Genomic DNA, 22,483 nt, shown 5'->3' on the forward strand with positions numbered 1-22,483 from the left:
GTATTTTACGCGTGTATTCCGATAGGCGGTGTACCAATCGCATAGTTTCTCATTAATTTAGTTTTTCCCTCTCTATTTTATTCTCTGATCAAAGCGTGAAAAATAGGTTGTCAAGCTTTGAAAATTAGTCTCCATCCGGCAGTGTTATGATTAATGTGTATTGTTGTATAGTATAATATTTTGGATATTGGAATAATGTAATATAATGTATATAATATAATATATAATATAATAATAAAATTCTTTTAATTATCTAAAATAATTATCTAATTTTATTTATTAATATTATTTTATTATTTTTATTATTTTTAATTATAAAGTAAGGCAAAGTAACATTTAATCCTTCTTGAGCTATCAATCTATCATGGAAATAATTGGAGAAATATAAATTCAGTTCTTTTAACTGAATCCTATTATTGGATTAGTGATGAGTGTTATTAGTGATTGTACAGTGAAGTGAACGATAAGCACGCGATGATATATAGTTTTCCTGTTATTTTTTGATGATGAATTATTTGTAATCAGATTTGTGCTAATTTATCATAAATTAATTCGTCCATTAACAATATTGATCCAGTGATGGAATACAGTTATATTTTAAGTGATATATTTAGTTCGAGTTGAATTTTCAATTAAATAAATTTAATTTAATTATTTAAAATTAATTAAATTATTTTTAATTCAATATAGACTTAACTTATTGTTTATTTTTTTATTTCAAATATATATAATTTATCTGTTAGAAAAATTTTCTAATTCGTTTTTTTAGTATATTTTTATTTTGTATAATTATTTGCTTTGAATGACAAATAAATTCGATTTTTTTTAAACAAAATAAAAGCTAATTATTTAATCATTATTCGTAAATAAGATATAATTCGATATAACGATTGTCCAATAATTATTTTGCATACTTGCTTTGATATATATTGCTTCAATGTGATTACTCGTTGATGGTACATAACCAAACTACTGTTGCAAATCTATGCGCTTTATGATTAGTGTTTTTCATAATTTATCAAGAAAATCATAAAGAAAATTATTATAGGAAAAAAATATTTAAAATCATTTTAAAAATTATATCAGTTAAATTTTTTCAATCAATTTGTGAGATCTTTACATAAGTCTATATACATATATATATATATATATATATATATATATATATATATACAGAATGTATCATTTTATTTGCAAGCATGTTTCGAATCCATTATAGAATGAAATATTTATTCATACTATTACATATATATATATATATTTATATATACATGTTAAAACATTCATAATTTAAAAATCATTTTTATCATTAAAAAATAAAAAATAGGAAATTAAAAATAATTTAAAATAAATATCATAATCTATCAAAAATGAAATTAATATATTAAATATCGATCAAAAATATGTCAATATGATAGTATTTTTTCAAAATTATATATATAAAATGCTATAATATAAATATGAAATGCATAAGAATATTAGATAGGTTTGAAGTAAATAATAATAAAGTAAATACAAAAAAAAATAATTTAAACTTTGTTTCTTTAAAAATTAATTAACAAGAAAATAGAAAAAAAAATTTTTGTTAATAATTTCAATGTTAATAATAAAAATATAAACAAAAAATATTTATTTCTTTATATATATTTATATTTATTTTACAGTAAAAAATTTTTCCAGAATTTTTAATAGTCAAACTGATTTTTTTTTTATAATAATTTTATTTTTTTCATTGTGTTCTCTTTCATAATGTACAGAATGAAAGTTTAAATTACTATATACCTTTTATTTTATCAGATTATTTTAATATATTTATATATTTGACATTTATAACAGCATTTCAAAAACTCAGCATTTAATAATCAATTATTTTTAATAAATTTCCGTATATTTCCGTTGATTTTCTGAAAAATTTTTTGTCAATACAAATATTGATGAATTTATAATAAAAAACAATTCTTTTTCTGCAATATAATCACATTTAATATTTGTATATTATAATATTTATATATTACTATATACTGAATATTCTGTTAAAGAAAATTTAAATTAATTGAACATAATCTCAAGATTTAATTAAAATTATATTTATTATTTACAATATTTATATATTATATCATAAAATACAATGAACATTCCATAAAAATTCAAATTAATCGTATATTTTCAAATACTTCTCTATTTATCTGAAAAAAAAAACGAAAATTAATAAGGATTGTTGTAAATAAAAGGAGGGAAAATTTTTGCAATATGATAAAACAAAATTCATTCAAAAAAAGCAAAAGAAAATAAAAGAATAAAATTTACCAGCAATTAAAAGGCGTGAGATCCACAATGTTCCAAATATTGCTCGCCTCGCGAATCTGTAGAAAAATGGCAACGGCGAGATTGAGAAATGGTGCACCCCAGGCGAAGATGCTGTACTTGAGGTAAGTCGGTGGATCGTCACGCCGTGGAATCGATGCGACCGTGGCGTAAAGATGATGACACATCGCAGCCAGCCAACAAACCACCGTCATTCGAAGATACTGCAAACTCAACCCCAGGGAAATGCATAGCTCCGAATCCTACGAACACATTTCGAGATCTCACATTTCTCTTTTTCTTCGCGTTTTACGACTTATTTCAAATTTTTTTTAAATTGTAAAGAAAATTTTTTTATAGATTGGAAGATTTGTATTATATATAATAATAAGAGAGCAGTTTTATATTTTTTATTATATTCAAGATATATTGCATATATCGAAATAAAAAAGTTTCTTTGGATTTTGGAAGTTTTTTTAATATTGATAAACAAAATATCTGTTTCGCAATAAAAAAAAACTTTTTTTTTATATTTAATACATTCTATTTAAAGTAAAATATTTATTTATTTTCAAGAATTTTTTTTATTTTTTTATTTTCATGGGGATTTATAATGCGACAATTTTTTTAAAAAAATTCTATGATTTATATTATAAATAGAATTTATGAAAAAATTTAATAATTATTTTGAACTGTGGAATTAATATAATTTTTATCTTTTTTAAAGAGAATTCAAGATATATATTCTAAATTGAAATTCCTAAAATAAAAATTTATACTTATATTTCATAATTTAAAAAAACTAAAAAATGTAGGTATTACGTAATATTATTAATTTAATAATTTTTAAATTTTCTATATAAAAAGTTTTAAAAATATAATATTTATAGTAGCAAATAAACATATATTCATAAAAACAAAAATATATAAGATCAACGTGTAATTGATGATAAAGATTAGTGTAAAAGATTTTTATATATAAAAATAAATTAAAAAAAAAAAAATAAAATTTTTTTGATTGAAGTTTCGTTTTCGAATAAATCCAATTTGCAAAATTTTCAAATACAAATGAAATTGTCTAATTATATTGAAATATACTACTGATAGGAAAATATTCTATATATCTATAAAAATAAACAATAAAAATAATTATATTTTAAAATCAATTTCTAAGAAAATTGAACTTGAAAATTTAACAATTATATGACAAAAGTAATTTATAATTTTCACAAAAATATGTTGTGATATTCGTTTTCATTTTTTTTCAAAAAAATTTTAAATAGTTTATTAACAATAATTCATTCATATGCAATCAAGAATAAATCAATTTCATTTGCAATCGATAAACTGATTTACTCGAAATTTTAAATGGAAAAATTTTATTTTTTTTTTTAAACATATTTTTATAATTAATTTTAAAATTCTGATCGATCATATTAATTATATGATATCCTATGTATAAAATATATTTATATCAATTTACATTTTATTTGTTTATATTGAATGAACAAATGAATCAATGTAGTTAGTGTGTATAAAATAATGGGCAAAAAAAAAAGAAATAATTTATAAAAAAAGTATTTATATGATAAAAAATCGAATGTAAAATTTGTAATAAACAATATTATTCACTTTTTCCCAATATTTCAATTAATCAAAATTAACTTCCAATACTAATTATATATTCACGTAATTTTAAAAACTGATTAAAAGCGAAAAATTAATATATATTAATATATTAATAAACTGATTAATAACGAAAAAAAAATTCTAAATTTAATTTCTCAATTTGTCGATAGAGAGAGAGAGAGAGAGAGAGAGAGAGAGAGAGAGAGAGAGAGAGAGAGAGAGAGAGAGAGAGAGCGATCCAAGGAGGATCCGATTTGTTTAGTAGTCAACTCGTGAGTTGCGATATGATCGCATAAATTGTCAAGATGACGACTTAAGGCTCAGCTGGAGAATCAGTTGCCAAAAAAAAAATCGACCAATATTTCCACGTAAGACATACGTGCCGTAGGGACATTCCCAGAATGAGTCTCTTCATTTGACGTATCTTTTCTCTCGAGGGATTTTTCTCGCTTTAACGACCAATTTCTCGTGATCCTTTGTTATTGTGGCGCCCTCAAAAAAGAGAAAAAACGAATCAGCGTTCGTTATTTTTATTTGAAGAATTTTCGTCATAATGTTTGCCATTTTCGTGAATAAAACTAAGTGATATCCGCTTTATATATATAAGAAAATATATATTTATATATATATTTTCTAGCTTTTTATACATTTAAGAATCCATCGTTATTGCCATTAAACTTTGCAATCTTCAAAAATATCGAATTAAATTTTAGCTTATAATAGATTTATAATATTATCTTCACTTCGTGATCAAGAATCGTCACTTTACGATTTTCATGATCAACGAGCTGATTGCCTCATTATTAATTATTGCATATTTACTGTATTTATGTGACTGCGAATACATAATAATATATATTATTCGTTCAAGAAATCGAACCATCAGTTGCACATGGAAAGATAATGGCGTGTTCATTCTTTTTATATGTTTAAAAAAAAAAAATAAACAAGAAAAAATGAAACCGGGAAAGAAAGTAAAAATATAATAAATTGAATCGTTCATACCTAATTACTAAATAAAAATTTCAACAAATATATATAATATTATTAGATAAAATTTTGAAAAAGAAGAACAATAAAAAAAGAAAAAGAATTAGAAAAGAAGAAAATTATATAGATTATGTATTTCTTATTTTTGACATATTGGCAGTTTTTGTAGCACATTAATTTACATTATAAATATGTATAGTAAATATAATTTATATTATAAATATAAAATTAAATATAAATATACAATAACAAAAGTAATACAACAAATAGAAATATAAATAAATAAATAAAGAAAATAAGCAGACAAAAATATAAACTATAATGATAATGATGTCTTTCACGAATTCATTCTTTAATGCCAACTTCTTTAATAGTCAATAGTTGCCTCTCTTATGTGCACTAATCATGAGTTTCGTTTATTGATATTTGATATGTTAAATGTACTATAGAATTTTACTTTTTATCCCATTCCACAAAAATGTAGTGAGAGAGTCTAATGAATAGAGAGAGGAGTCACAGTCATCAGTTGTATGGCTTATAGTTGTTTGAATTCATGTATGCCAAGAATCGATCTTATTTGTTTACATTTATTTTTTTTTTCTTTACTTATTTATGAATTATCGTTCATATGTGAATTTTATTAATATTTTATTGATTATTTATTGAATATCTCATTCATGCTTATATTTTTATTCTTTCAATTGAATTCGATTTGCATCTGCGGACATTAAATGAGCATTATTATAATCTATCGTGAGATTCGAATAGAACAATATTTTCCAAATATGTGGCGTTTTGAGATGTCCAAATAGAAATAAGTTTTGGAATATTCGAATAAATAATAATGAGATGATTAAGTATTATAATAATATTAGTATTATAATTATAATAATATAGTATTATAATAATAATAAGATAATTAAATATAAATGAGATAATTAAGGAGATATATTAGTGATATAATTTAAATTATATATGTAATTATATATTATATATGTGTACAATCAATAAGTATATTCATGTAATTTAATTAATAAATTTAATTAATAAATTTATCAAAATAATTATTCTATTTTATATGAAACGTATTGGATATAATGGATTATATATAGAATATTATATATAAAATAATTTTTTTATTAATGGAATATTATTTTCAATGAAATCAATTTTTAAAATTTCACTACTATTTTTGTTTTATAACTTTTTTAATAGCTTTGTACAAGATAAAATAAAATATTAAACTATAAAATATTCAAGTTTTAATGTTCTATTATAAAAAAATATTCTCAATTAAAATAATATGCAAAACATGAAAAAAATGATAAAAATTTAAAGATTGATTTTACATACTCAAAGATATTATCCATTAAAAAAAATTTTTCCTATGTGCAACTCATTATAACCTCTATGTAGACAAAATTTTTCAATAAAATCAGATTTTTCATAATATATAAATTCTAAAGATAATATATAATATTTTGACAAAATTAAAATGATTAATTATAATAATAATATATTATAATATATCAAAATCATATTTATCTATTGTTATAGCTTTATTAACAATATCATTATAATTTAGATCACTCAAAAATTATTTTATATTTATATTTTATAGTTTCATATTTTATATATTTTATATTTAAATATTATATTTTTTATTTTATATTCGAACGATTCACTAAATGCCCAAATTTGTTATAAATTGGGATTGAGATATTTCAACCAATCAAAATCGATGAGAAAGTACTTTTTGATTGGTTCTCTCGTCAAACATTTCGAACACTAGCGATGTATTCACGAAAACAATAGATAAACGTCGATCGCATACTGATGTACTTACATGAACGTATAACGAATTTCAATGTAGTAGTAATTTTTTACAAATATCTCTGAAATTAAGAGAATTCGATATTTTCTTTCAAATATTTATTTTTACAATATATTTAAAATTCATTAAATATTAAAAGAAGGATGGTTAATCTACGAGTTTATCTTTTTATTAATTTGCGATATGCCTTCGTTTTATTTCAATTATTCGCAATTATTAGATTTTTCTTTTGTAAGTACAATATAATATTATAAAGAGTTAGAAAAAATATCTATGAATTTGAATTTTACTAAAACAAATTTATTCTTTTATCATAAGATTTCCAAAAATATAAACGTGATCCTATATTCTAAAGTATTTGTCAAAATTATGTTATTTCGTAAAACATTTGTCAAAGATATTTTCCAATTTTAGAAATCGTAATATCACTCTTTGATCATTTTTATTTCACTAATTGGTATCGATCGATTGCACAAAGCCTTGAACAAGTATACTATATAATAGAAGGAAACAAACGTTCATCCGTCTTCGATTAAACTAGTTACGTTTCCGAAACCACCATCGTTATTCGAATACCATTATTCACAGTTTGTGTTCGGATATCTCTGAGATATCGTTGTTACCCACTGCTTCGTAATTCTATAACCTTACTTAATCTAACCTTTACTCTTATACATTTCCGTGAGAGATTCGGTGATGAATAAATGAGTGGAATGATAAGGAGAAATGGTGAAGGAAATGTCAAAGGGGAATATCGTTGACGGTATATATTGTTGACCGGTACGGGCGTTGAATAAATTGGATATTGCGCTTAGTAGGTTATGTTACCATGTAAAGTTTGTAGCCAAGCGGATATCGAGTGTCAATATCAGAGAGATGTTCGCGCAATATCGCATAAACGGTTTCGAAGAACAGTTGTCCCATCTCGGACATATATTATTCCGACGAAGTTACGATGTGGGCTATGCTTCTTGCCTTCGAGAATTGTTCATTGCTATATATAATACGATCTTATGAAATATTATATGTGTGTTTAATCTTTAGAGGTTAGGTTGTAATATCAATTTTAATTCTTCATATAGTCTTTAGATATTTATTGAAATTAATTTAATTGAAATTTAAATAAATTTTTCTCTATTATTTATTTATATTTTATTTCATTATATAAAAAAATAAAAATTTTTATTTAAAAAATCAGATTAAATGTGATGCAGATTAATCTTGATTCAATATCAATATCTACTGAATTCTACAACTTCTGATTAAAACATTTCTTTATAAAAACTTTTTCAATAAAGCTTAGTTTCCTAGATATTTCATTGTGAATATCGATTATCGATATATCATTTCATTGGTAATTTTTGATTCGATGAATTCTGTAAAATTAAAATATTTTTTCATAATAACTTTTTATTATTCAAATTTATTAAAATATATAAAAATGTTGTATCTGTAACAAGTTGCATTAAAAATAAATAAACTTTATTGAAAAAGTATATTGTAGTTTTTTATAATCATTTCTATACATATTATTGATATTTTAAAAGAATTAAAAATTCAATATTCAAATATTAATCTATAGATAATCATTAATTTGTAATATCTTATAACTTTGAATGAGAAAAAATTAAAATTTTAATTATTCATTTTTAATATCTAACAATATTATGTCGAATTATTAATAATACATTGTTATCGATATTTATATCGATCATAATAGATAACGATATTTTATTTAATTCTTTCTAAATAAAAATGCGACACTCTATATAATTTCAAATTAATAATAAAAATGATAAATTTAATAATAATTGACATAATAATAATAATAATAATAATGAAAACATGACTCGATGTAGGTCACTGGAAATTAATTATTAATAATTAAAAAGAATAATAAAGGTCAAACGCAAAACAATAATGTCATCGATTTGACGGTATTTATTCGAAAAATACGCGTTAATTAAGTAATTAGCATTTTATGCGGAAGCCATATTTTCGATGCGATTGCGTTTGGATCGCGCAAATTCGCCGCGAAAATCGGATTTAAATGGATTCATTAAATTTTTTCAGTCGTGTATTTTTGACCCTATTGCATGGATGCCTAGTGCACAATGCTCTCTCCCTCTAATTGTAAATGAAAATTTTATCGATAAACGTTCTGATTCTGCAATTACACGTGCCGATAAATTGCATATTTATATTTACTTCTCGTTTGACCATCGTTCTCCTTCGAATAACGAACATTCCAATCGTTTATCATTATTCACCGACAAATTAATTTCGAAATACGAAACTATATTATATTTAACGCAGATGTGCTGGTCAACAATATCGAGGTCCATTTATTAGCGTCAATATTAATTTGATAATTCATCATGATTAATTTAATTGTAGAAATATTGAATCTTTAATCGTTTTCGTTATTGGTATTGGGATTGTATTTGGATGATTTATCATTAATTAAATTAGGTATTATTGTATTATGATTGTTATAGTGTATATTTTTCTTTTTTAAATAATATTTTCTGGTTTTACTTGTACGATAAAAGTAACTGAAATTTCTATTTTTTCTTACTTAAAATTATTATTAGAGAAATTATTAATAATTATCTGTAGATAAAGATATTTTATTGTATTTTAGATATGATTAAAATATCGTGATTACGATATTATTTTTTAATAAAGTCTATTCATTTTTACTTGGATATATACAAATATTATTATTAATATCATTAGATAATATTTTTTAAGAGCTTTAATAAAGAAAAAATACGAAGTTACTAATCATTTCATTAATTATATTTTAACAATATTATCGAAATATTAAAATCTATCAATAAAAAATTTGATAACATAGTGATAATCGATAATCATAACTCTATTTTCTGTATATGTTGACTGTTTTAAGTTTAGTCTTACAACAATATTGCCACAATTTTGTGTATTCAGTGTTATTATTATAGAATGAAGTTCATATATGTTTATAAATTTAAATTAAATATAAATAAAAAAATTCATTTTATATAAATAGAATAGAGAAAAAAAATAATAATGGTAATATATTTTCTTAGTTTTATTTTGGTAATTATTTAGAAGTTTAATATTAATTTAATTTTTTAAAGTAGTAAAAAAAGATAGTAAAAATATTGAAGTTGTTAAAAAGTTAAGAAATTTAATCATAATGAAATTATAAATACTTCTAAATGTATATAATAATTATTATAAATCGGTAAAGTTTTTAATTACATTATTAAATCTAATTAATTAAAAACTTAATCTATAATCCATCCATTTTTCTTTTTTATTTTTTTTTAAAAAATTAATTAGATTTATATTCTTCAATTGCAAATACGAAAGAGGAAATAACAAAAAAAAAGAAAATTATTTTATCAAATTAAATAGGAATATAATTACTTTTATTTTTACTTAAACATTTCAAAATGAAATGTATTCATAATCTAAATTTAACAAAATTTTTTGTGAATATTTAAAAATTAAAATTAGAGACTAATATATAAAGAATAAAATTATTCAAAATGAATAATGAATCTTAATTTATTTCAAAGTCATTGATAAAGAAACTAAGATTTTAAATAATTATCTTGTTCTTAAAATTTAATTTGTAATTTTAATTCTTCTAATTTTCTATTTAAAATATAGCTAAATAATAATATTAAATATGAAAAAAAAAATAGAGACAAAAAAGAAATCAACAATTGAACTGGATTTAACATATATTGTGAAAGTAAATGATTTAAAAAATAAATTTTTTAATTAATTTCTAGTCTTGCAAAAATGAAAATATAGTCTTCTAATAAAAATGATAAAATATGTTAGAATCAATTTAAACATATTATATGTTTTTTGATTTATATATTGTCTATAATAGGACTTTCCCAATATAATAAAATAAAAATAAAAATAAAAAAAATTTTCACGATACATTGATTGTACTACAATTATTTTTTTACAAAAATTTTCATATGATTTATTTTTTATAATAATATGTATCAATAAATCTACGTTATAAAATCATAAGCTATGCAATACAAAGAGAGAAAAGGGGGAGGAGAGAAGGGAGAAAAAGAGAGAAAGTATTTTCAGATATATCACTTTGAATATGGCTTAAAGATGCAACAGTGAAATGAAAGGCTTTTTCGAAAAAGTAAATCCTTTTGAAGTATCGAATGAAAGGGAAATAGAATAGCGCAAAGCTGGAAGAACTCGAATCTTTCAATACTAGTCAATCCAAGCTTAGGATTATCCATGATACTGACATTGACTAAATATTAAAAACCTGGATCGATTCTGAATCGACACTGTGAATTTTACATTTCAAATAAATATAGATACTTGATCAGGATACAAGATAAGTTGTGGAATTTTTTCACAGATTCTTTCACACCGTGGAACTTCTTTAAAATGAAATTGTCATATTATAAATTCTGTTGAAAAAATAATAATAGATAAAAATAAGCAATCGAATTGAAAAAAAAATATAATAATAAAAATAAAAATGTATCTATTAATTTTTTATGTTTTGTTTATCAATTTTAAAAAGATTCTTCATCGTTATGATATATATTAAATAAATTAATACTTGATTAATTATCCCAAGATTAAAATTGAAAGTTATTTGAGAAGGTAAATTCTAGATTTTTGAAAATAATTGATTTTTATAATTGATTTCGTTTGTTTTAACATCTTGTAGAAAATAAAAGAGAAAAACATTTCTTATAAATGAGATAGAAAAAATGTTTGTGTTTTATTTTATTTTAGAATACATTACTTTAGAATATAGAGTTATAGTTCCAGGAATGCGAATAATTTCTAGACAGTTAAGCAAGTAAAAAATGTTACAGTTAACTGGATATCCACTATATATATATATATAAGTTTTACAATCTTATCATGAAAATTATCATATCTTATATTCTATATAAATATATTAATAATATTTATATTTATAAATTAATATCTAATAATTTAGTTTTTTAAATTATCTTCTAAGAAATATTTTTAACCAATAAACTTTTATAAGATAATTTTTTTCCAAGAAATTTTCATTATGCAGAATATAAAATATTTCTATAAAAATATTTTTTTAAAAAAAGTTCTAAATAATAAAATTTTTTTCTATAAAAATTTTAGAGAAATATTCTCTTATATGAAATTTTCTGTTATTTATAGTATAATTTTTTTTAAAAATGAAAAAAACTTATTTATATTAATTCCTATATTAAAACGTTTGTTATTGGAAACTTCAAAGACTTCTATAGTTTCAATACAATTTTCCATCACAGTTTACATTACAATTGTGGAAATGTCAATTTGAAATTCAAATCAATCAAAAGTAGTGAAAGAAAGAGCGATTGCAAGTAATTGCATTTATCTTGAACAAACGACCACGTTTTACATGCAAATTATTATATTTTGAAATAAATATTTTTTTCGCTTAAGTCTTAGTCTTTTTTAGTCTTATTTAAATTTTTATCAATAATTTAAATGAGAAAATAAATTATTGAGATCATTGATTTTTATTAATTTATTTTATACTATCATTTTTTTCTACCATGTTTGTCTCATTTCATTTAACACCATAATGATCAATAATGCAATCCTAATACACAATACACTTATATATTTATTTATCTATTTATTTATATTTCGTTAATTATTTGTTTATTCCTATTTTTATTATTTTTTAAATATTCGAATTATTATTATATTTTTCTACAAAACGATATTTTAATTTTTGAATATGAAAATGAATAATTTTGAATATAATAATAATCGTTGTTAATGGATAAATATTATTTTTTTACAAAGATATTTTGTTATGTTATAATATAAAATATCAAATTTCTTTCTTCAAAGGAAAGAAACTTTTTCTTTATTATTCATCTGTTTTTCTTTCAATTTGTTGAATAATTATCGTCACCGAATAAGTAGAAATTGAAATATAAGAGAAAAATAGAAGAAAAGAATTAAAAAGTTGGATCATTAATTCCAGCTGCATAAATGTAGTAACAAAGGAATTTCTTTTTCATTTTTTTTCATTTCCAAAGAGATTGACTTTTATCGAGTTTTCAATAGTGTTTGATTACATCTGATTTTGATTGCACTTTTCTTTTATATATTTCGAACCAATGTCTCCTATTTCATTTTTTTCACGTCAATTTCAGATTTATCTTTGTATAATGTATTCATATTTTTAATTAAAACATATTATATATAATATTATTTAATAAATATTATATAATTTAAATAACTTCCCTAAAAAGCAAATAGAATTTAATGATATCAAAAATTTATTACGAATAAAATTAAAAAATTAATTTGAGAATTATGTAAAATATATATATTATAAATGTATGTATATTTATTATGCAATTTTTTTTGCTATCCAAATTCACTATCAGTGGATGAAATTATATTTTTCAATTTTATGTTACCCACGAATTAAAAGAAATAGAAATAAAATTTCTATGAAAAAATTATTTCTTTTGATTACAAATATCATTTGATACAAAATTTATTAATTGTTTACATAATTAGAAATAAATAAAAATAATAATTTTTTCTAAAATTCATATTTTCATATAAAATCTTAATCATTGATATATATGTATATACAATTCTGAATCAATATAAAAAGTAAATATTTTTTTTTTAATGACTTATATTTCTAATTGTGTTCTTTTATAATGTTTGTATATAATTGTATTCTTTTATATGTTCTTTTATATCGAGCTTTACATACATTAAATTTTTTTTAAATATCAAAATTTTTATTTTAGCTAATTTGTAAGATAGAATATAAACAAATTTATATTCTTCACTGTATGTATAATATTTTCAATCCTTAAAATAATTTTTATATATTTGTACGAATATTCAATGCTTGTTGATTGCCTGGTAAATTTAAATCAAATTATAATTAGATAATGCAGACGAGGACTTTGTTAACATTAAAAGTTTGGTCACGATGCATCCACAATTTCAACAAATAACGGGGTTCAAATCCTATTAGCGTTGTAGGTCGTGACTAGAACGTCCAACAGTTTATCACGTAAACGATCACGTAAACGATCATTGTGTTAATATCCTTGATTGTCATTTGTCATTTGTCTTCATTCATTTATCTTGATATATGATAAACAAATATAAAGATCTATTATTCGTATAAATTTCACTTAAATAAAATATAATCTGATTAATGATTGAAGATTATGCAAAATCATGCTATCAATCATGATTCATTTATTATGGTCAATTATGATCATGATAATTAATTGTGGTGATTAAGGTCATGATTAATCTAGTAATCATTATCCATGAGATCATTATATTTTTGATTCATGATTGAATAATTCATTTATAATAATAATATTCTATAATAATAATATTTTTGGGAAGATATATGTTTATAAAGTTTTGGAATATAGTTAAAATAAATTGCTTTTATTATGGAGTAGAATATATTTTTTGGAAGGATTCTTGGATTCTATAGATAAAAATAAAAAAATAAAAATAAAAATTAGATTTATTTATTAAGTTATAAATAGATTATTTATTTATAAGTTTTTATACAAAATTAAATTTTTATGAAAATATTAAAAAAAATGGACCCTAAATATAGATTTGTTTTGTTCTTTAAATATCATAGTGCATGTTATGTCTATTTTAGATATTTTGTGCCTTTTATATACATTCTATACATTTTAAAATATATTGTCAACTAAAAATACTCTGAATAATTTTTTTCTGTTATTGAAGTCAGAATTAAATAAGAAAAATTTCTTTTTAAAGATGTATTTATTTTTCATAAAATATCTTTGAAGAGTTGATTCAAGACAAGACAGAAATCAAAACAAATACAAAAGTTGGTATACAAAAATATCGATCAAGTTTGCTTATTAAGGAATTGAATTTCCGTTCGAAGTAAGATGGAAATAGAAAACGCTCTGTCTCCATTATGTCTCCATAATTACATTCTATTTTCGTCTTACTTCATATAACGCAAGTTAAAATTACTCATAACTCACTAATATTTTTATACACTAACTTTTATATTTGTTTTTGCTTCTAAACTTACTTCTTCGAATTGTTCCACGAATAAATTTAATAACATCTATAAGAAAAGTTAATAATTTAAAGATATTTCCAAAAAAATCAATATATTCAAATCAAAATGAGAGAATGCAATGTTAACTTTGAAAAAATTTTTTAATGTTTATCGAAGTGTTACTGTGTAATAGATAAAAGGAAATAAACATACATAATTGTACATAGTATACCATTTCTATCATTCTAATATAATAAAATAATAATTAGTAATAATAAAAGTTAGGTTAGGTTAGGTTAGGTTAAAAAGAAGTCATCGTAATATCCGCTTTTATGGCTTAAACCAGTGTTTCTCAATTTTTTAAAAACTTTTTTGGATATTTTATGATAAATAAATAATCTGTTAAATAATACCTAAATTTTTCTTTTTTTCATAGTCATAATTATAAAGATTATATAAAGATAATTTTTAATCAATTAAAGTATAGAATGAGATATATAAACGCAAAATATTTTCTTCGAAACTATTGCAGACATTAATATGTTTTTTTTTTGAAGGAAGTATAATTATAATATAAATTTTATAATGTAAGTATATATTTTTTGTTAAATATAATAATAGAAATATATGGTATATGCATTTCATTATTTAGATATTCATTTAATAATATTCAGTTGGTTTTCCATTCTACATAGTTTAAAGAATCATAATCGTTCTTTACGTACTTTATTTTGTATAACATTTCATTTTTAAAAATATATTTATATAATAAATTTCCAATATTTTTTCAATGTCCATATATTGCAATATATTATAAATCTATAATATACAATAATATACATTTTAGCATCCACAGAATCAAGAACATGCTATTCTCTAAAAGTGACTCAATTCCCTTGCCACAATTTTCGCACGAGGAGAAATACATGTCACATTATCCCCACTGCTGCAGTAAGTGAAGTATATATTAAATTTATGCGTCATGTGACTAGATTTTCATCGAATCCAAGCGCCACATGTGACGTGCCTTTGCCAGTGAAGATAATATGACATTATTTTGTGGAAATCAATGAGTTACTTTTAATGATGAAGAAAATAAAATATTGTTTTTTTTAAAGAATTGTGATTGGAATTCTCGATACATCTATGAACAGATAATATCTGTGAATTTTGACTCGACTATATCTTCTGACTATAGAAGAATGGAAATAAGTGTAATAAATAATAAGAGTCAGATAAATAATCAAATCAAATTTTGTTCAAATCTCAGTATATTTGAAATTTGTTTCGAGGTTTTCCATTTTTAAAAATCAATGAAGATATTGATCATACATAAATATTATTGTAATTTTATTTATTATATTATATATGGAGTTATTTTGAAACAAACAAGTATTCAATCTGTATATTTTTTGATTAATTGCATATGTTCTTCTGATTCACTTAATCATATTATAAGATGAAAAATCCATATGGATGATTAGCTGTATTATAATATTAATTTTTTATACATATAATGAACGTAATAAATAATAAATTTATTTCTATACTTTATTTATTTAAATTATATTTTTTTTCGTATTTTTATTATTTAATTAATAACATGATATTGATAATTAATTTAATAGATAATTAGTTTATGGTTAAATATATGTTTACAACCATTAGTCATAAACTGAGAGCAATATTAATAATGTGCGAAATTAGAATATTGTAACATGAGAGCATGTGGATGCATGTGGATATTTGCAAAATTCAAATATTTACATGAATATGTATGAATAAAATATAAATATTTGAATAAATCGATATATTTTTTATTTATCAGATATGATATGATGTATCAATGTGTCAGGAGATATTTCAAATATATATAAATATTATGATAATATTATTAAAATTTTATTAAACATTTAATATTTAATATAAAATATTTAATATTTGCTAATATTTATCATTAATGCAAATAATTAATACATGTGAAGAAAATTATTAAAAGAAAAGAAAAAGAAAATTTATATGAATTTCATTTATATAAATTTTAATAGTAGACTTTTTATGAAATTTTAATTATGAACAATTTGAATAACATTTTAATTTATGATATAGTATTATGATATAAATAAAGATTATATTTCATATCTTTATTAGCGAATAAAAATTAATTAATTAAACGTTAAACAATTATAAATATATGTATTTATAAATATTTTATTCATTTTTATTTTTTTATATGTTGTAAACATATTTTATATAAAAATATTAATATGTTTGTGAAATACTTTTAGAATGTCGATTCTAGATGCCAAAACAAACATAAAAGTTATATAAAAATGCTGATTGATTTAGTTTATTTATATCATATTAAATTATAAATTAAAGTTTATGAGAAAAAGAAGCGAATGAGGTAAAATAAAATTGTAATGAGAGATAGAATTATCCCTTTCTATTTCTTTCATTTCATCTTATAAAAATTTTAATTGCTTATAATTTAATTTTTTGGCACATCAACTCAATGTCTTTGTATGTTTTTTTTGACGTCTAGAATCATTAATTCTTCCAAAATATGCTAACAATATCATTTTTCATCTTTATACTTACTGATTGATGATTATATTTTTATATATTTAGAAGATTTATTAAATTAATAGTATATGCAATATTTTTATTTTGATAATTTTAAAATTACAAAAAATATATAAACGTAAGTTTTTAATATTTGATACTTTAGAAATTTCAGTCTGAAAATTTTGAATTTTGATAAATAAAAAAAAAGGTTAATTAATATTATTTGATTTTTTGAAAAAAAAATTTATGTATTTATGAATTTCTTCAATGTTAATATTGGAAAGACATACTCGTTTTTTTTATTTTTTATTTAAAACCATATTTTTCAATATAATTTAATTTTTAAATAGTTTTTAAATAAATTTGATTCGATAGAATATTATAAAATTTTTCTCGAAAATATTAACAGATTCAAAGAAATATTATCAAAAATTAAAAGGATGTTAAAACTGAACGTATAAAAAAGTTGTGATTAATTATATATGAAAATTTTTTCATTCTGAGAAATAGTTATACTAGTTTGGATAATAATTGGATAGTTATAATATATTTTAATATATTATAAATACATAAATGGATATAATTATATAAATATAGCTTTTATGTTAAAAGACATGAGTTATTAATTTAATTTTTCTTATATTTAATACGCAATATATAATACTTTAATTAACTATTAATTTCTGTTATTCTTAAGATTTTACTCCAAAGATTTAAATATTAAAAAGATATATTTAAATTTTATTTTTATAATAACCATTTATTGCTCGTAATATAATATCTAATGAAAAAAATAAATAAATAAAAGATTAATGAAAAATGATTATGCTTTCCTTTAGTTACACTAGGTGTCGCAAAGAAGCGTGGCCCATTAGCTCAGTTGGTTAGAGCGTCGTGCTAATAACGCGAAGGTCGCGGGTTCGATCCCCCCATGGGCCAAATTTATTTTTTTCTTCTAATTTTGATCTCGAGAGTACCAACTAACTACAATAGATTCAATAATATTGAGCTATTGCCTTACCAAGATAGTTGTCAACATTGTTGACCGGGACAAAATAAGAAAAAAAAAAGATATCAATAAACAAACATACAACTTTATCTTAAACGTATCTTAAATGTAAAAATAGCACAAAGAAACTATATCAAATTATATAACTGTAAAAAAATATCATCAAAACAAATTATATATATAGAAATGAAATGTAATTGTAAGTTTAACAAAAGTTTTTTGTGAATATTTAAAAAATTAAATGATAATAATATGAAAAAAAAAAAAAAAAAAATATTGTTTCATATATTTCATCAAAATTGACAAAAAAAAAACTTTTAAATGATTATAAATCATAATAAATATATTTTTATTCTTTGAAATATTTCTTAAATGTTATTATAATTCATTTTTTTTATAAAAATAAAAAAAAATATATGTTTCTATTATTAAATTTTTTATTATTCAATTTTTTCTTTATCTAGAAAAAAATAATATAATATATTTTGAAACAAATTTATTCAATAAGCATTTTCTGAAATGAAAAAATTATTATATTATTATTTATTTATTGTGCAAATTATTGTAAATAAAGTTTTTATAAAAAAATGATATAAAAATAAAATTCTTTAAATTTTAGTATGAAATAAGATTTAAAAAGTTATATGTTAATTATGATAATTGAGAATTAATAATTAACAAACAAAATTTTTTTATTAATTATTCTTAAAAAAATTTGGATTTAATAAGATTTGATTCTCAAATTTCAACTAGTAAATATACGGAAAAATAAAAATTAATAACATTTACTTTAACATTAACATTCAGAATACGTTTCCTATTAAATTTTGTATGTCAAAGATACAACCACTATTAAAATTCTTTCTTCGAAACTAGAAGAAGACATGTATTTGTATTCTTTAAGCAAATATGGTTGATAAAACAAGATAAGTTTCACCTTGGTTGCTCGTAAATAATGCATGTTTCCGCATAAAGTTTTCAGATATATTCGAAAAACTTGATAAATTTTTAAACCACGCTTGCACGTCCTTCCAAACTTTTTTGTACATATACTTTATATAACTTTTTTCTTTCCCTTTATCCTCTTTTAATCTTCGAAATTGAACTATCTGAATAGATTGTTTCGTTTAAATTTTATTAATTTAGCATACAAATTTGTTTTTTCTCAGATTGATCGAAAAACTAAAAAGTTAGATGGAAAGAATAATGTGAAACATTCTTCAAATCACAGGATGAAAATTGACGATTTATTTTCTATGGAAACTCTAATTTATTGGTATACTTTTATACAATTGTAACATATATAAATTTTTGAATAATATTTATATAAAATATATTATTAATATATTTTTAGATTAATTTTAAAAAATCAATTTTATAAGTTAACAAAAGTTAAAAAGTTATTTATTAAAAATTTATTATAAATTTGACGAAGCGAAATGATGAAATAATGAAATAGCTTTACGTTTCATTCTATTTCTGTTTCATTTCATTTAACTTATTATAATTTAATATTTTGACTATTGAGATGATATGATAATCATATGACTATTAACAATATATTATATTTATTTAATTATCTTTTTGGAAATTGTTTTGATTATTTATTATCTCTATTTATAAGCATGATAAAAATATATCTTGTTAATATTCAATAATTTTTTTGTAATAATCTTAATAAATTAACTTCTCATTATTATTATATTTTTGTGTTTATTTTTACTTTTAGAATTCATCTTTTAAAGATATCTCATGAATAATAAAAAAAAAATGTAATATCATATATATGTATATAAGAAAAAATTTTAATTTAATTTTAATAGTTTATAAATTTAATTTATGTTATCTTTTATCATAAAATATATTTTTCTTTCTTATTTCCTATGATTCAACGAAATCAGGAAAAAAGATACTGATAAATCTCAGAATACTTACCTTCTCGAATAACTATATAGTGCTGATCCTGCGATTGTTATCTGAGATATTACTGTAAGTCATTTTGAAAGAATAAAATAATGAAAAATTCCAGAAAGATGAAACTAATATTAAAATATCTGTAGGTTATATATGAAAATCATAAAGTATCATTGAAATATATAAATATGATTCACCACAATTGTTCTTTTGAAAAAAAAAAAAAGAAATCATGAAACTTTGTGGAAAATATAAAAAAATCAGATATGTAATAAATAAAATATGTAATAAATAAAAAAAAGAAAAAAACTTTTATATAATATTTTAATATAAATAGAGTTCATATAAAAAGAATTTCATTTTTTCTACATAAAAAAATATAAAAAAATAAATATTTTTTTGCAAAAGTTATAGATTTATAAAAGAAACAAAATTTATATTTCGAAATTGACATATGCGAGATAGATATGACTTAGATAGGTATTTAAAAACATTAATTACGAGAATATGTAATAACAAATATAGATGTCTATTTTAAAAGTTAAACGAAATCTTCGTAAGCTTAAATGTAAATCGACATCATATATTTCTTTTGTAAATTTATAATTTTTTCTAAAAATATTTTTTCGTGTCACCCGTATTTTTTGAGATACTCTGTAATTTTTTTCAGATATTCTGCGAAATTCTGCAGAAATTAGTGCTAGATATATTTTATGCAAAAAATATTATAATATATAATTGTCAAAATAATTTTGTTAATATGAAATAATATTTGAAAATTTATTTACAGTAATAAATATATACAAAAATATTTATTTACAATAATTTTTATGCATGTCAAAACTTATATTAATTATTTCAAATATTATTATATTATTCAACATGTATTTGATTTTGTAATCACCAACAAACATTTCTTATTGATTCTAATGTACTAAATATAAATATATTTTTTCCAGAATTCACAATTTTTGAAAAAAATCTATTTTAAAAAGAGAAGACAATTTTTCAACTTTGAAATTATTCTATGCTTTTGCAATGATATTAATCTAGTTTTATTAATTTTTACTACATTTAAAGCATTGTATTAATAAACGTTTCTTCTGTTATTTTATTAATCCTCTGAAATAAGATGATATAAATAATTGTAAAATTATAAATAGCTAAAAACATTTAAATAATGATAAAAGTTAAAAGAACGTCCAAAAAGCATTTTTGCTGATAATCTTCAATGTATTTCAATTTATTTTAATCTGTTTATTCAAATTAACGATTTAGAAGAAAATTTAATCATATTATATGACAAAACAGAGAAAAGGATCGAAAAACTACATCAATAAAATCATTTTTATTATCAATATAAAAGCAAAATAGTTTGAAAATACGCGATGGCAGTATGACACTACTCAATAATAGTGATCGCCTCCCTTACTACATAACATATCAGAATTTGCATTGAATAGCAAATTTTTTCTTTAGAATTTTTAATTTTTAAAATAAATTGAAAAATGTCAACAAAAATAATTATGCTTTCATCCAACATTTAATTTTGATCATTATTTAAATATCTTTAGATATTAATAATTTAATTTCAAAACAATTTATAGAATGATTTCATATTAAAAATAACTGAATAACTATTATATTACATTAACTATTATGTTGTTTATCTATTATATATTGTATTAAATAATTATTAAATAACTATTAAAATGAACGCTTTGCTTTCATTTTAGAACGCTTTTAAAATTAAAAAATTGTAATTTTTTTCAATTTTTCAAATTTTTTAAATTGTGAGTTCTGGAAAAAAATGTTTTGTAGATTTGTATTCAATACAATAAAATTTATTGAATTTAACAATTCAATTTACATTGAAATCTATTGAATTTAAAATCGTCTATTGAAGAATATAAAAAAAAAAGAAAAAAAAAAATTAAAATTTATCGAATAGTGTTATTCATTAAGAATAAATAAAATGAAAAATATAGAAAAAAAACATATTTGTTTAAAGAATGATCTTTTATATTTATAATTAAGTTGATTGAATTTTAAGTAAATATTAATAATATGAGTACAAATTTTAAATATAATAATAATTATATACTTAATCGAGTTAAAATAATATTCAAATATTTTATTGCATGTAGAAATAAAAAAATAAAGA

At 20.2% G+C, this 22,483-nt stretch overlaps 1 protein-coding gene and 1 non-coding gene across 4 annotated transcripts in view; one reads left to right on the forward strand and one right to left on the reverse strand.

Annotated features, from left to right (window-relative positions):
- Positions 1-22,483, reverse strand: part of LOC100578662 (cadherin EGF LAG seven-pass G-type receptor 1) — a 144,663-nt gene that overhangs the window by 11,959 nt on the left and 110,221 nt on the right. For all 3 annotated transcript variants that reach the window (XM_016917093.2, XM_016917092.2, XM_016917094.2), the window contains one exon: positions 2,308-2,567. In XM_016917093.2, the coding sequence (XP_016772582.1) occupies positions 2,308-2,567 (260 nt within the window). The remainder of the gene's footprint in view (positions 1-2,307; positions 2,568-22,483) is intronic.
- On the forward strand, positions 18,262-18,335 carry TRNAI-AAU. The gene has a single exon. It is a non-coding gene; the product is annotated as a tRNA-Ile (tRNA).

Source organism: Apis mellifera, linkage group LG16 (genome assembly GCF_003254395.2).
Source record: "Apis mellifera strain DH4 linkage group LG16, Amel_HAv3.1, whole genome shotgun sequence".
NCBI lineage: Eukaryota > Metazoa > Arthropoda > Insecta > Hymenoptera > Apidae > Apis > Apis mellifera.